Raw genomic sequence first — 16,730 nt, forward strand, 5'->3', positions numbered from 1 at the left:
TAGCCTAACACTTCATAGCCACACATGACTTTGTTCAAGATACTAAACTCTTATTGTCTCTTTTTCTTACCTATAAAATGGGTACAATGGCTTTTCAGATCCAGCCTATCTCACAGAAACACATACAAAATTATACAGATGCTGTATGTTAAAGAACTGTTTACACTTTCAAGTGCAATACAAATTAAAGCACATTATTATGGTGTAATTTCCAACAAAAATTAGAATGTTTGCAGTGAAATACATGTAACATAATCAAGACATCATGGTTAAAGTCTAATTATCTTCCTGCATTAGAGATTTCAAGATGGGACAAAGCCAAATATGCAGAAACAAAATCCAGCTAATGTTAAATCATGGAGTTACAAACAAGTAAGTACAAATGGATTGACTTGACTTACTGAACACATTTGAAAATAAATAAGTGAGTTATTAACAACACCCTCCTTTATCCTGATTGTCTTCTATGATCCCCCTGGTTTAGTCCAAGCAGATTCACTACACACTGGACTAACCAAAGGCAATGCTGGCTGAATTCCCAGAAGGCTCTGGGCAAGACCAAATGTATCTAAGCCAGAACAGAGAAGAACGCTGCCTGTTCACCTTGTCCTCCATTCTTCCCTCCCTCTTTGAGGCATCATGGTGACACCTCTCATAATCTAAACCCCAGCCTGCTAAGGACTCTGCCTATGGACCAGACACCATAGAAGTCATCATCCCAATATCCCTATAAATATACTTTAAGTAAAACAGGACAGAATGGGCATTGTGGCACAGTGGCTAACACATTGCTTGGGATGCCTGCATCTCATAGCATAGTTCCTAGGTTCAAGTTCTGGCTCCACTTCCAATTCAACTTCCTGCTAAGGTATATCCTTGGAGAAAGCAGATGATGGAGTATCTATCTGGGTTCCTGACACCAATGTGGGAGATCCAGATGGAATTCCAGGTTCCTGGCTTCAGCCTGGCCCAGCCCCAACTGTTGGAGATTTTGGGGAGTGAACCACTAGATGAAAGGCCTCTCTCTTGCTTTTTCCTGCCCCCTCCCAGTGCCTTTCAAACAAATAAAAAAGAAAGAAAACTTTTAAAGAAATAAAATTTGGGAAAATTAATCTCACTGTTTAAGAGAATTCCCCATTTTTTTTCTTTCATGGGCTGACCAGTAATTAATGAATAAAAGGGAGAAGACTACCATGACAGCCTAGTAAAAGCCCCCTATTTCTAACTCCTCGGTCTACAACTTAAGTATCTCCAGAGCACCTCAGATGAACATGGTGAGGCTTAAGAATGAAGTTACGTTAAAACATAAAACATTATCAAAGCCTCCAACAAATTTTTACCTAATCATGGTCTTCCCCCTTGAGGAGGCAGAACAAAACCAAGACACCCTTAGGCCAAACAGATTTGTGTTGTACAGCCTTCTGTTTCATCTTATTGCTAAGATATTTGTTAAGCATTGAAAAGATATGTAAATGTCTGCAAGATTGTTGTTTTAATAGTGAAATGGCAGGTGGAGTAGAAGGCAAAAAAAAAAAAAATAAGGTCTTTGATCTTAATTTACCTTTCCTTATTGAAATAGAAGAGTTCAACTCAAAAAGGCTCATACATACCCTCTTTTTAACAAAAGTTGTAATCCTCAGGTCTTCTAACAAGCATGCTAATAACAAACAGTGACCTGCCTCACTGATTTGGCTATTCACAAATCCTGTAATGATGCTGTAGAACAGTTGCTCTGTCGTATCCTTAAGAGACAAGATTGAACTAAGAATCTGTTCTTTGCCAAGAGCAATCTTCTGCAGGCTTCTGAATCCGCTGAACAAGGAAGCCTCTAGGTAGTGAGAAAGAGCACCTCTAATCAGAAGTCATTTTCTCAAGACTAATAGTCTACAGGTCATGACCACTCACAGAGGCAACTGTAAAGTAGTTTTTTGAAATCCTTTGTCTCTATCCTTTCTCTATGCTCACTGTGACTGTTTCCCATTTACCTTATGGCTTGATGAGACATTCCAATGGAACAGTCACCCAGCTTGGTGCTGTTCTCTGAGTCCCCTCCTTGTTACTCAATGCACAGGATCAGCAACACAGGTGGGACTTGCAGCAGGTTAAAAATGGAGACGCTCAGGCCCCATCCCAGATCCATTTAAGCAGAAATGGTACTTAAAGAAGACACCTGGTGACTGGTGTGCACATTAAAGTTTGAGAAGCAATGCTCTAACCCATCCATACTATCAGCCAAACCACTCTTTTCTCTGGTAAATTGATACTGTTCAGCCTGGCAAGGAAGGCCCTAACACGGACATGCCAACATACCTAGCCTTACTTTCCACTCTTATTAGTGTGTACTCTTCAGGGAAAGCACTGTTTTCCAGAAAACACGGATAGAGTACCCAGTACAGTACTCGGCAGCATCCAGTATAAACATACAATAAACATGTAGCTCTTTCCTTCTGTCTACTCACTACTGACAACATCCTTTTTTCTCTTTGAGTCTGTCATGTTTTTTGTAATGGTATGTCTTCTTCCCAGAATCTAACATAGATCATCTAGTGAAATGAGTAAGAGCCTAGATTCTAACATCAAAATATTAGCTCTGAACTTATTTGCTGAATGAATTACGAAAACTATTTAATTTCTCCAGGACTGCTTCCTCTTTTGTAAACTGAGGATGTTAATAATACTGCCTTCCTCTTGGGGTTACTATGGAAGTACTCAATTGGTATTAGCTGTCATTAGTATTCAAGCTCAGAACAAAACCTACCACTGACCAGGGAGAACACAGAGCACCTAAAAGGTAATCTATAGAAGTGAAATTGACACTTTGAGATTCTATGACTTTGAACAGCTCTTATCTGGACTATTTTTTTTTTTTTTTAGACAGGCAGAGTGGACAGTGAGAGAGAGAGAGACAGAGAGAAAGGTCTTCCTTTTTGCCGTTGGTTCACCCTCAAATGGCCACCGTGGTAGGCGCACTGCGGCCAGCGCACTGCGCTGATCCGATGGCAGGAGCCAGGTGCTTCTCCTGGTCTCCCATGGGGTGCAGGACCCAAGCACTTGGGCCATCCTCCACTGCACTCCCTGGCCACAGCAGAGAGCTGGCCTGGAAGAGGGGCAACCGGGACAGGATCGGTGCCCCGACCGGGACTAGAACCCGGTGTGCCGGCACCGCAAGGCGGAGGATTAGCCTAGTGAGCCGCAGCACCGGCTCTTATCTGGACTATTGAGGAACAATGTTTTTGTCATATTATAGGGTTGACCTTATATGTATAAAGTTAATTGAAAATATATCTTTGTAAAACCTAAGAATGGGAATAGGAGAGGGAGGAGGAGGAAAGGTAGGCGTGCAGGCCAGAGGGAGGGTAGGGTGGGTAGAATTATTATGTTCCTTAATTTATATAAATGAAATTCATGAAGTTTGTATACCTTAAATAAAAGTTTTCTGGGTAAAGAAAAAAGAAAAAAAAAAAACCTCCCACTGACAACTTCAGTCTTGGATATTTTCCCTCTCCTTTAAACGATTACAGTGCAGACATGCCAAGTCACACAACTTGGCACCAATTGTAACTCATTCTGTAAAGACCTTTAATTGTTCTGTGTTGTCAGTATTCTCTTCCGGCCTGGATCTCAATATTAAAAAAAGAGAAAAGAATCATGATTACTGTAGTTTTTCAGATTATGAAAAAAAAAAAAAACTCACGGTTATCACAGAAAATAGAAAAATGTTTTTTAAAAAAATTTTTAAAAATCATCCATAATTCTACCAGACACAACTATTTACATTTCAGAGTATTTCCTTCCAAAGAATAGATCTTATGTTTCAGGAAAGCAAGGACAAGTCCTGGTCCTCTTGAATTTTCCCTGACATCTATCCATCTGGCACTCCCTCCACACTTCCAGAACCTAACTGAGCACAGTGTTGAGCTCTGGGCAGCTGACAAATATATATCTGATCCTTTGTTGGTTGATGTATTGATTTCAGTGGCTTTTGTCCCTACACATAAATGTGGACTACCTAGGTACAGAAGAGGGGACTTTGTCAAAGTTAATGATATAATTTGGTTCTTTAGGCTGGTGCTGTGGCTTAACAGGCTAATCCTCCGCCTTGCGGCGCCGGCACACCGGGTTCTAGTCCCAGTTGGGGCGCCGGATTCTATCCTGGTTGCCCCTCTTCCAGGCCAGCTCTCTGCTATGGCCCGGGAAGACAGTGGAGGATGGCCCAAGTCCTTGGGCCCTGCACCCACATGGGAGACCAGGAGAAGCACCTGGCTCCTGCCTTCGGATTGGTGCGGTGCGCCAGCCGCAGCGGCCATTGGAGGGTGAACCAACGGCAAAAAGGAAGACCTTTCTCTCTGTCTCTCTCTCTCACTATCCACTCTGCCTGTCAAAAAATAAAAATAAAAATAAATAAATTTGGTTCTTTAGTCAGTTTCAGCCGCTCTAAGTGTGCTCATATCTTTGTTCTATGTGACTGCTGTTTGTGTTTGGTGGTGAAAATTTTCTGATGAAGCCTCATATTTACCTTTTTGGCATACTCAAGACTTCACCTACCTACAGGAATGGTCATCCCGTGAATTTTATCAGCCCACCCTGCGTAATATCGAAGGGTTTTGATGACACCCTGCAAATCCACGTAGAAAGCTTGCAGGAATGGTTTGCCTCCATTTAGGGATTCCATAGTCTGTAAGAAAAGAAATGAAGAGGACTGAAGTCCGCAAAATATTCCAGTGATATACTAATCAGCTTGTGAAGCAGAAGCAATAAAAAAGAGAGAATACAAATGAATACAAATGGTGATGTATATTTGGTCAACTCTGAAGTCCCAAATAAAAAAATTTCTAGTACTACCAGTTTGATTTAGTTTCTAGTAAAAACTACAATCAGTATATATGTGCATGTTCTGGTGCTTGTGTGTTTTCAGTAACCACTATCCAAAATACATAAACACAACATTTCTTTAACTGATAATAAAGAAATGATCTGCTTGTCAAACCAGCCTCTGTTATATTAATGATCACAGCTGAATGGGGATTTTGGGGAGTATACACCAGTAATCTGAATCCATAAAGAGGAGAGGGGACATGGGCTCTAATGCAGCTGATGAGAATATAAAATGTTCTCCACAGCTGCCAGGATCCCTGCTGAGCAATGGCATATCCACGGTGCACAGCGAGTTTATTTATTACCACCAAATACACAAGAGCTCCTCTAGGGCAACCCAGCCTTTAACAACTTGAAGGCAGGTTTTTTTGGTAAACATTTATATTAAAAGTATTATCTATTAAGAATGAAGTATCTGGCCCATTTAATAAAAAATGACAGTACTAAACAGCTTTATATTATAAACATTATTTTAATGACATTCCTAAACTGGTAAATTCTGTAACAAAAACAGTAACAAGGAAACACTGAAATGAAAAAAAAAGTATTTTGACTTGGAAGAGATTAAAGATATAACAAGTTTAACAAATGAAATAAACAAAAACATGTCTGTAGTTTCACATTTTTTCTATAAGGGCATTTTATAACATACACTAATGTGGGAAATTATTCGACTGCTGACAAAGCTAAAATTGGAATATTTTCCCCATCACTGAGATGAAAATACTATTGTTTACAGTGCAACTTATCTACTCACCAGATGAAACTTATTTAATTTAAAATATCATGAGACATCATTTTCATGCTCACAGTGGCTTACTTAAGGGAATAAAGTCATTTCCTAAGGCTTTTCACAACATGTATGTTCTATGATGGGCATCACATCCATGAGGTTGGCACAGATCAAAGGTCTACACAGCATAGAGTCAATATCAGAATCAAGCCTCATGAATGATCTCTATGAATTGTTGACACAGTCAGATGCATCTGAGAGCTGGCAGTCTTAAATCTATTTTCAACTTTGCTTACTTTGATGCGGTATTAATTTCACTTTTCTGGGCAGATGTTCACCTTCGTTCCAGAGGCTGCCTCTTAATAAAACTTCTCTTGTGGCTTGGGAATATTTAAAAGTAAGAATCTCATTTAAGTGTTATGGGAAAAGAGACCTGAGTGCAATGAAACAAAGTAGAAAAAGGCCTGTGAATTCTGTAAGAAAATATAATTATAGGCCGGCGCTGTAGCTCAACAGGCTAATCCTCCGCCTTGCGGCACTGGCACACCGGGTTCTAGTCCCAGTCGGGGCACCGGATTCTGTCCCGGTTGCCCCTCTTCCAGGCCAGCTCTCTGCTGTGGCCAGGGAGTGCAGTGGAGGATGGCCCAAGTGCTTGGGCCCTGTACCCCATGGGAGACCAGGATAAGCACCTGGCTCCTGCCTTCAGATCAGCACGGTGCGCAGGCCGCGGCGCGCCGGCCGCGGCAGCCATTGGAGGGTGAACCAACGGCAAAGGAAGACCTTTCTTTCTGTCTCTCTCTCTCTCACTATCCACTCTGCCTGTCCAAAATATATATATATATATATATATATATATATATATATATATATATATACATATATGTGTGGTATAGCAGGCAAAGCCAGGCCTGCAACAACAGCATCCCATATGGGCACTAGTTCAAGTCCTGGCTGCTCCACTTCTGATCCAGCTCCCTGTTAATGGCCAGAGAAAAACAATAGAAGATGACCCAAGGGGGAGACCCAGATGAAGTTCCTGGCTCCTGTATTTGGCCTGACTTGGCCCTGGCCATTGTGGCCATCTGGAGAGTGAACCAGCAGATAGAAGATCTCTCTCTCTCGCTCGCTGTCTCTCCCTCTCTCTAAATCTGACTTTCAAATAAATAAATAAATCTTTTTATAAAAAATAAATATCCTGTAAAAATGAACTATCATATTCTAGTACATACTGTTAATAAAAGGTCATAAATACATTTATGTGTCATGATACATTTAACTCAATTAAGCAGACTTTCATTGATCATCTATGTGCTCTCATTTACCATTTATGTACCAGGAAATGTGCTAAGAATAGAAAAAAGGAGTAAAATACAATTTGACTCTGAAGAAATCATACATTCTTCAAGGCATTCCAAAAAAACTTAATTTTGCCCAATATCAGAAGGCAGGCTGAGGCTCAAGTAAATTTGAAAAACATTAAGTAGAACTTTTTGGAGCTTTTCATAGGGTCAGTGTCTTGCAAATTTCCAAAAAAGGAGCCACTTCACCAGAAAATGCCTTTTCACAATATTATAAACACTTCACTGGAACAATACTCCCTGAAATACCAGATCAGAAATGTTTTCATAGACAGATATCTACAGCTGAGTATCACGCCATCTCCATAAAAGGATCCCTTTTGTTACTCTGTCTTGAACAAATCTCTCAGGGGCAGAGTAGCAGAGAACAGCAATGGTCGGAAGGACACTGAGGAAAGACAATAATGCCTCCTTTCTCCAAAGGAAGCCCAGCAGGGATCTGTTCTCCCAAGCAGAGGGAAGGATCTAGCACCCACTGCTTGCTTGCCTTGACTCATCAAGGAAGCCCTAACAATTAACTGGTCAAGTGTGGTTCATCCTGGTGAAGAACTCTGGTGTACAGTGTGTACACCCCTAAATGGCCCAATTTCCAAAAAAGCTTATATTCTCTAAGAAATTGACTTTCATTGTAAAAACAGCAGTAGCAGCAACAAAACCCACTAGGACAGAAGAAGTTGTTATGTGAGAAAAATGATTGCTTTAGTGAAGAAAGCTGCTGGTTCCTGCTGCCTCTCTTTTCCATGGGTTCTAGAAAATAGTACGAATGGAGCAAAGTGCATAAGAGGTCCATATTGTCTACTGCTTCTGAAAGATTCTCTAATAAAAAGGGGTTTACTCTAGAGAGGTAAAAACCATTCATTTTTGAGTCTCAAAAAAAAAAAAAACTTCATTTGAAGCTGGTTGTAAGCAGCATGATGACTCTCCTTTTGCTTGTTTTTGTTTTGTTTGTTAAAGGGGTGTCTTGAAGGGGTCCTTACTAGTCATAGAAAGTGAGTTTTCTTTGAAATTCAGTGAGGAGAGACATTCAAGCTTGTCCTTCCACTTCCCCTGATCCCTAAATCCAGACATCTCTCACTTTTCATGTGTATTACATACTTCTAGCTTTTTCCCAAGGTATCCTTCCCAGCATAATTTCAGAAACACTGAAGAATCTAAATTTCAGCAGAATTTGGGGTAGAAAATTACTATTTTCTTGGGTTACTTACTGCAAGAACTGCCCTGTCGCGTTCCACCAAGTCCGCAAGCTTATCCAATAGACGTCCTCTTTCTGAAGCATCCATCCTTCTCCACACTGAACCAAGAGAGAAAGCCAGGCGGGCTGCTTGTACTGCTTTGTCTATATCTGCCTGTTAGAGAGGGAGAAGCACAACTGAAGACAGAATGACACTCTGAATTAAGGATGAAAACAAAGTGACAGATGAACCTAAGTGGTGGAATCAGAAGAGCACGTGTTTACTGCTCTGCTGTGTGCAGGTAGTTATTTCACAGGAAACCATTATCTGCAAAAGACGTACCTTGTCTGCTTCTTGAACTTCACACACCTGTTCTCCTGTGGCTGGATTATAGACAGGAAAGACTCTCCCACTCTCGGAGTTCTGCCACTCATTGTTTATAAAGATCTAAGGGAGCAAACAACAGAATGGGAACTGTGATGCAGGTGGTACAAAGCCAGTCAATGGTGAAGTGTTACAGAAATATTGCAGTAATAAAACTTGTTCTGCATGCTTGCTGGTATACTGGTATATAACAGAAGCACAGAAGCTAATGTAAAGCAAGAGTCCTTGAACTGTATCCTATCCAGCCCCAACCCAAATTTATAGTTTCCTCTATGACATGCTTGCTTCACTATCCTCAGAAACCAAATACAGTTCTTCAGTGAACCTGTCAACCAATGAGAGGGACAAACAAGGATGGAAGGATGGAACCTGAGATACATACAAACCATACACTGAGGCTAACAAAATAGGTACTGGTAGTCAACAAGCTTTCCTTCCTTGAAGACATTTTAAGATAAAGTTTATAAGCATTTAACAGAATGAATTTAAACGGACATAACTGTATATCATAAACTATAAGACGTTATACAATTACAAGGTCATTATTTTTTGTGCTCTAGACACAAGAAAGGCAAAGGTGATTAAGAGAGCTCCAGCCCTCCAGGGTTCATACAGTTTCCAGGAGTTCATTAAATATTCACAACAAGCCTATGAGGCAGGATTTTGTTATATTAAAGATGAGAAAACTGAGAGGCAGGGAAGTTTGAGAACAAAGCAGCAGGTTCTTGCCATGGCTTGGATTCAAAGCCCCTTTCCACCATACTTGGTTTCCAGGATTACTCAGCCCAAATAAACAGAATTAGTTAATGTCCAAGACTGAATTGAAGTTATAGTTCTTGGACATCTGGCCTAGTTCTCTTTTCATTCCATGTTACAAATTTTCTCACATTTATATGTTCTTCATGCCTGAATACTCCTTTGAAATACAATATGGTCTACAGCTAACAAAAGAAGAAAATTCAGAGGACCATTTCATTAAGGAGTTACTTCTGGTTTAGGGAAAAGAAGACCTTAATAATGTTCCTTATTCCTTTTATTCACTAGATGACTGAATCACATTTCTAAACCTTTAGAATATCATGAGGGTCTACTATATCCAAGTTCAGTTTTTTAAAGTTTCTTTGTGAAGAAGTTCCACCTATTTGCAGGGGCTGGTATTTTACAATCTTTATCGTTTCTTGGAGGTCATCAAAAGCACAAAGAGAAAAATTATTTTTAATAAGATGAAACTTATTTTCTTATTATAATCAATTAGGTCCATTGATCATTTTATAAATCTCATATGCATTATGGGATTTTTAAGATCTTACATTTCTTATATTCTAAAACATTTTGCCATTTTATCATATATGAATTACTTCATCATCACTCATTTGACTTCTACTATGCCCCCCAAAACACCAACCTAGTAAAAAAAAAAAAAAGGTGAAATTTAGAACATATAAATTTTGTTAAAGTTTACGCTGCGGTGTAAAAGTTTAAGCCTCCATCTGCAGTGCCAGCATCTCATATGGATGCCCATTAGAGTCCTGGGTGCTCCACATTTGATCCAGCTCCCTGCTAATGCTCCTAGGAAAGCAACAGAAGATGGTCCAAGTCCTTGGGCCCCTGCACCCACATGGGAGATCAAGAAGAAGCTCCTGGCTCCTGGCTTCAGATAGGCCCAGTTTATGCCGTTGCAGCCATCTGAGGAGTGAACTAACAAATGGAAGACCTCTCCCCACCCCCTATCCCAGAACTCTACATTTCAAATAAATAAATAAGTTTTAAAAAAAGTTTTATATCATTATGGGTTTGTGGATGCCTTGTTAATTCTATGGGTAATAAAACATTACTGTCATTATTCACCAATTTTGCTGTTTACATTATCCCAGTAATAACCATTCATGTTGGCTCCTATGTCCTTTTATCATGTCTCCATTAATTTTTTTTCTGTGTAATCAAAGCTTTTATTTTCAGGGCTTTTTCTTATTTAATAAAATAAAATGTATAAACAAATCTTCAGAAACAAAGGCAAATACACTTCTGGAACTCTGCATATATTTCTCTGAAACGCGCATTCATTTGGGACCATATATTGCCAAGAACAAAAAAAAAATTCTGTTCAAAATATAACATTTCTGTTATTTTTCTACAGAAACTAAGAACATTGATAAATACAATTTCAGTTTAGGAGCAAATCTTTGGACAACAATATGAAATATTAGATACTTTATTTTATTTTTTATCTTTTATTTAATGAATATAAATTTCCAAAGTACAGCTTATGGATTACAATGGCTTCCCCACCCATAACTTCCCTCCCACCCGCAACCCTCCCCTTTCCCACTCGCTCTCCCCTTCCATTCACATCAAGATTCATTTTCAATTCTCTTTATATACAGAAAATCAGTTTAGTATATATAAAGATTTCAACAGTTTGCCCTCACATAGCAACACAAAGTGAAAAAATACTGTTGGAGTACTAGTTATAGCATTAAATAACAGCGTACAGCACATTAATGACAGAGATCCTGCATATCCATTAATTTTTGAACATTTACTTGATTTCTGGTACTACAGTGTTGCAGACACATATTGTCCCTGCTGCAAAAAAAAAAAAAAAAGAGTAAACAGTCTACAAAAAGGAAATATGACAACTCGTTAGTTATTCAATAGGAAACAATCAATTAATACTATGCAATGAGAATTGGATCATCCTGGATTTTTTTAACCTTTTTTTCCCTGATTTTTTAAAAGATTTTTATTTGTTTATTTGAGAGAGAGAGTTGCAGACAGTGAGAGGGAGAGACAGAGAAAGGTCTTCCTTCCGTTGGTTCACTCCCCAAATGGCCGCAACGGCTGGAGCTAGGTCAACCCGAAGCCAGGAGCTATGCTGATCCAAAGCTATGCCAATCCGAAGCCAGGGGCCAGGAGCTTCCTCCTGGTCTCCCATGTGGGTGCAGGGGCCCAAGGACTTGGGCCATCCTCCACTGCTTTCCCTGGCCACAGCAGAGAGCTGTGGGACTAGAGCAGCTGGGACTAGAACCAGTGCCCATATGGGATGCTGGTGCCACAAGTGGAGGATTAACCTACTGCACCACAGCGTTGGCCCAATCATCCTGTTTTGTTAAAGGCGTATATGGCAATTCTTTTATCTTTTTATGATACTCATGAGTAAAAATTTATTTAATGTCAATTAAAAACAGACAAATGCTGATGTTATGAATAATACAAAGGTAACTGGAAGGACAGACCACGTATAGATTTAAAAAGTTCATTAGTATATCAATATTTATAAAAATAAAAATGAAAATATTTTTGTAATGATGGAATAAAACTATGTCCATCGTTTTTTCTACAAAATTATGAGCCTTCAAAATTTTCAAGAGTACCACATAGTGCTAATACATATATAAGAAAAAGCAGAAGTAATGAGAAGCTGGACTCTATTAGACCTGTGTTTAAAATCTGGAGTCAGTATGATGGCGTGAGTATGATCAAGGTCCCTGTGTGATGGCTGATGAACGGGGAGTTGCACTCAAAGCACTGCTCACTTCAGGTTACATATACTGCCCAAGTTAGGAAAATATGGAATAAAAATCTGATTTGCTATGTTTAAATATTATTTTAACTTCTCTTCATTTACTTCTGTAAATGTAATCATAAAATTATTTAAATTTTAAAAATAAAAAAGGCCCACTGGGACCAGGTAGTAAAGATAATGCATACTTTTCCCGGCATGCCAAAGGTAGGATTTTTTTTTTTTGTATATTATTCTTACAGACCTACCTAGTCTTATGATATTTTAAAAACTTTTAATGATAATTTCATTGATACATGGGATAATAAATATCTCTGCAATATTTAAATATTTTTAGCTTTCCTGAGCAATTAAAAAAATTTCAAATTCTCTATAGTGTTCTTCTCTGTCTAGGGCTCCTAAGGAAAATGGTTTATTTCCGGGCTGCAGCAGGGAAAGTACAAGATGAGTCTGGGACACTGTAGTGCCAGAAATAAAGTAAACGTTCAAAAATGAATGGGGACATAATAAAAGGACACAGAAGCCAACATGAGTGGTCATTACTGGTATAATGTAAACAACAAAATCAATGAATAATGAAAGTAATGTATTATTACTCATAGAATTAAAAAGGCACTTATGAATCTATAATGATACAAAACTTTTCTTTCTTTTTTTTTTTTGACAGGCACATTTAGACAGTGAGAGAGAGGGAGAGAGACAGACAGACAGAGAGAAAGGTCTTCCTTCCGTTGGTTCACCCCCCAAATGGCCGCTAAGATTGGTGTGCTGCGTTGATCTGAAGCCAGGAGCCAGGCGCTTCCTCCTGGTCTCCCGTGTGGATGCAGGGCCCAAGCACTTGGGCCATTCTCCATGGCCCTCCTGGGCCACAGCAGAGAGCTGGACTGGAAGAGGAGCAACTAGGACTAGAACCCGGGGTGCTGGCGCCGCAGGTGGAGGATTAGCCAAGTGAGCCGCAGCACTGGCCTAAAACTTTTTTTTTTTTTTAAGATTGATTTTATCTATTTGAAAGTCAGAGTTAAACAGAGAGGCAGTGAGAGAGAGAGAGAGAGGTCTTCCATCTGGTGGTTCACATCCCAGATGGCCGCAACAGCCAGAGCTGTGCTGATCCGAAGCCAGAAGCCAGGAGCCAGGAGCTTCTTTCAGGTCTCCCACATGGGTGCAGGGGTCCAAGGACTTGGGCCATCTTCCACTGCTATCCCAGGCCATAGCAGAGAGCTGGATCAGAAGAGGAGCAGCTGGGACTAGAACCGGCGCCCATATGGGATGCCGGCACTTCAGGGCAGAGCTTTAACCCACTGTGCCACAGTGCCGGCCCCAAAACTTTTTTTTCTTTTTTAAACAGACTATTTAAAAGGCTGAGCTCCCGGGACAGGACAGGAAGAGAAAGACAGATGGGAGGCAAGGTGGAGGGAGAGAGATCTTCCATCCACTGGCTAACTCTCCAAATAGCCACAGTGGCCAGAGCAGGGCTGATTTGAAGCCAGTATCAGACAGCTTTTTCTGGGTCTCCCAAGCATCTTCCACTGCTTTCCCAGGTGCATTAGCAGGCAGCTGGGTGGGAAGTGGAGCAGCAAGGACTTGAACCAGTGTCCATATGGGATGCCAGCGTGTAGGCAGTGGCTTTATCTGATACGCCACAGTACTGGCACTGATATAAAACTTTCAATGAATAAAAAAAAAAAAAAAGCTCTTCTTCACAGAATTCCAGCTAACAGACATGAAGAAATGATGGAATTACATGATTATCATTTGTCAAACTCCACAGTAATAACTGCTTCAGGCAAAAATCATAAATGGGTGGTAACATTGGTAGGCAAAATTATAATGAAAAACTGGATGTTCATTTATTTTCTTTGTTTGTTTTTAGAAACCTTTTATTTAATGAGTATAAATTTCAGGAATAACATCTTTAGGAATACATGATTCTTCCCACCATACTCACCCTCCCACTCCCACTCACCCCTTCCTCCTCCCTCTCCCATTCCCAGCCTCATTCTCCATTAAGATTCATTTCCAATTAACTATATACACGGAATACCAACTCTATACTAAGTAAAGATTTCAACTATTTGCACATGCACACACACACACAAAATATAAAAAACTGTTAGAGAACAAGTTTTACAGTTAGATCTCATGGTACGATTCATTTAGGACAGAGGTCCTGCATGGGAGGTAAGTGCACAGTTGTTCCTGCTGTTATAAGAATAAACACTCTTATACATGATGTCAGTGATCACCTGAGGCTCTTGCCATGAGCTGCCCAGGTTATGGAAGCCTTTTGAGTCCAGTTCTATTTTTCTTTTCTTTTTTTTTTCCTTTCATAATACCATTAGTTGAATTCTTTACTTAACAGAATTAATCACATGTGTATAAAGCCAATTGAAAATTAGATCTCAGTAAAAACTAAGAGGGGGAATAAGAGAGGGAGGAGGAGGTTTGTAACTATAAATCTCTATAGTTCCTACAGACTTACTTCTAAGTGCACAGTTGAAAAACTTCCCATGGAACCCCAAATCCCATTCAGCTGAGTGTAAAAATGCCATCCTAAGTGTTAAAGTAACCATATTAAATGTTAAAATGATCATGTAGTTTCAAAATATCTCCTGTCAAGACACTTGTTACTTACAAAGGAGACAACAGTAACTTCACACTGGAGAAACTTGGCAGACACTATCTTAATCAAGTGACCAAAGCTAACATCATTGGAAATGGGACAAACTTGACATCATGTGCTGCTAAAATAAATGCACTGAGAAAGAGACAAGATCATTTCTGTGGTATTCCTATCCTTTAAAAGGCATAGCCTGAATTTAATCATGAGAATACATCAGGCAAATCCAAATTAAAGCACACCCTACAAAAATAACTGGCCATCACTTTTTTTTTAACTGGAAAGGTTATAACATTATGACACCTAAAAATGACTCCAAATTTAAGGACATTAGTAAGATATAGAAATTAAATGCATCATATGCAACCACAGATTGATTCCTGAACCAGAAAACCAAACCAGGTTATTGGGGCAATTGGTTAGATTTGAATAAAGTCTTTAGATTAGATGATATTAAAACAATGTTGATTTTCTGATTTATACCAGTGTACTGTGGTTATTTGAGAACATAAATCAGGGTGAAGGGTGTATGGGAATTTTTGCAAGTTTATTTTGGTGCGAATCTTTAATTATTTCAGAATGGAAATCTTAAAAAAGTTTAAAAGCTAATGTCTTCTTTTGATGCCTACATTCCATATTATAAATGCCCAAATTCCTTAAATGCAGGAATGAGGATTTATCATCCTTCTTTTCATAAGTTTCATTAAATGTAAGTATGTGGAAATTGAGACAATTAAGTCCTGTCTTGAAATATGGCTCAATACTGACAAAAAAAGTTCATTTTAAACTTTATAAATTATTCTAATTCAAATGCTTGTTAACAAAAAAAAATTTTTGCTTTACAGTTTGCTGAATTACTTGTAAGGAAAGATGTGATCTTTTCGATTCTAGAGCTCTTTGAGAGTCAACAAGATATTTGAACCTAAACTGCTTGACATGACTGTTGCTCAGTTTCTTCATTTGTAAAATATACAGCTATTCACTTAAAACGTTATATAATTCTGTGATGCTATAATCAATGGCCAAAAAAAAAAATCAGCTAAAGAAATGTACCTGTCTACTTTATGTTTCTAAGATGATAGGACTAGATGATAGGATAGATGATAGGATTAGTTCATAATGCTTTCTTCCCATAGTTGTGAAGGACTGACCATTGACATGTCAGGGGTTGTTGTGGGTATTAAAATATATAATGGATTGGTATGCACTTAGTTAATGTTAACTGGAATGGAATGTCTGCTGGGAAAGGATATGAATCACTGTCTAACATCTTTCCTGATAACACAGGAAACATAGCACCTCCTACACTGAGATATAATCTGAAATACACTGAAGAATGAAAATCATATCTGGGAAATAATTTTCATGTTGTATTTAAATTAATATATACAAAGGACATATGTAACATAAAAGTGAGTTCAAATCCACCATATTAAAACACACCATTTAAGCACCAGGATGTCAATCTCACTGAAGACACTCTATTCCATCCTTCATGCTGACCCAACCTGACGGAGTGGCCAATATCATGGATTATTTATTTACTCTTAGATATTTCGATGCCCTAATCTTTTGATTGTTCAAAGCAGGTTTCTACACATGTATGTTTTATCCATCTTGTGAAATGTATTGTTCAGACCACCTTAATCATAAACATTTTATCTGTTTGTCTTATGATAACTGTGAATGTGAGTGGTTATTTTACTAATGAACATAAGTCTGCAACTACTAGATCTCTCTGGAAAACTGCTTATTGATAGTAAGTGATCTTTACTAATAAAGCTTTGTGTTGGGGCCAGCATTATGATGCAGTGAGTTAAGCTGCCACCTCTGATGCCAACATTCTATATGAGCACCGGTTTGAGTCCCAGGTGTTCCACTTCCAATGGAGCTCCCTGCTAATGTGCCTGGGAAAGCATGGGAAGATGCTACCACATCCAGAAACCTGGATGGAGTTCTAGGTTCCTAGCTTCAGCCTGGCCCAGTCCCAGCCCTTCAGGCCATTTAGGGAGTGAATCAGAGGAAGAAAGATACCCCTATCTATATAACTCTGCATTTCAAATGAATA

General features: G+C 39.1%; 1 protein-coding gene across 1 annotated transcript in view; it reads right to left on the reverse strand.

The window, feature by feature from the left end:
- Positions 1 to 16,730, reverse strand: part of ALDH1A2 (aldehyde dehydrogenase 1 family member A2) — a 121,822-nt gene that overhangs the window by 60,376 nt on the left and 44,716 nt on the right. Inside the window, exons 2-4 of the mRNA XM_062206006.1 lie at positions 8,481 to 8,585; positions 8,172 to 8,312; positions 4,546 to 4,675 (exon numbers count right to left, since the gene is read on the reverse strand). Coding sequence (XP_062061990.1) covers positions 4,546 to 4,675; positions 8,172 to 8,312; positions 8,481 to 8,585 — 376 coding nt within the window. The remainder of the gene's footprint in view (positions 1 to 4,545; positions 4,676 to 8,171; positions 8,313 to 8,480; positions 8,586 to 16,730) is intronic.

This window comes from Lepus europaeus, chromosome 11, assembly GCF_033115175.1.
Source record: "Lepus europaeus isolate LE1 chromosome 11, mLepTim1.pri, whole genome shotgun sequence".
Lineage (NCBI taxonomy): Eukaryota > Metazoa > Chordata > Mammalia > Lagomorpha > Leporidae > Lepus > Lepus europaeus.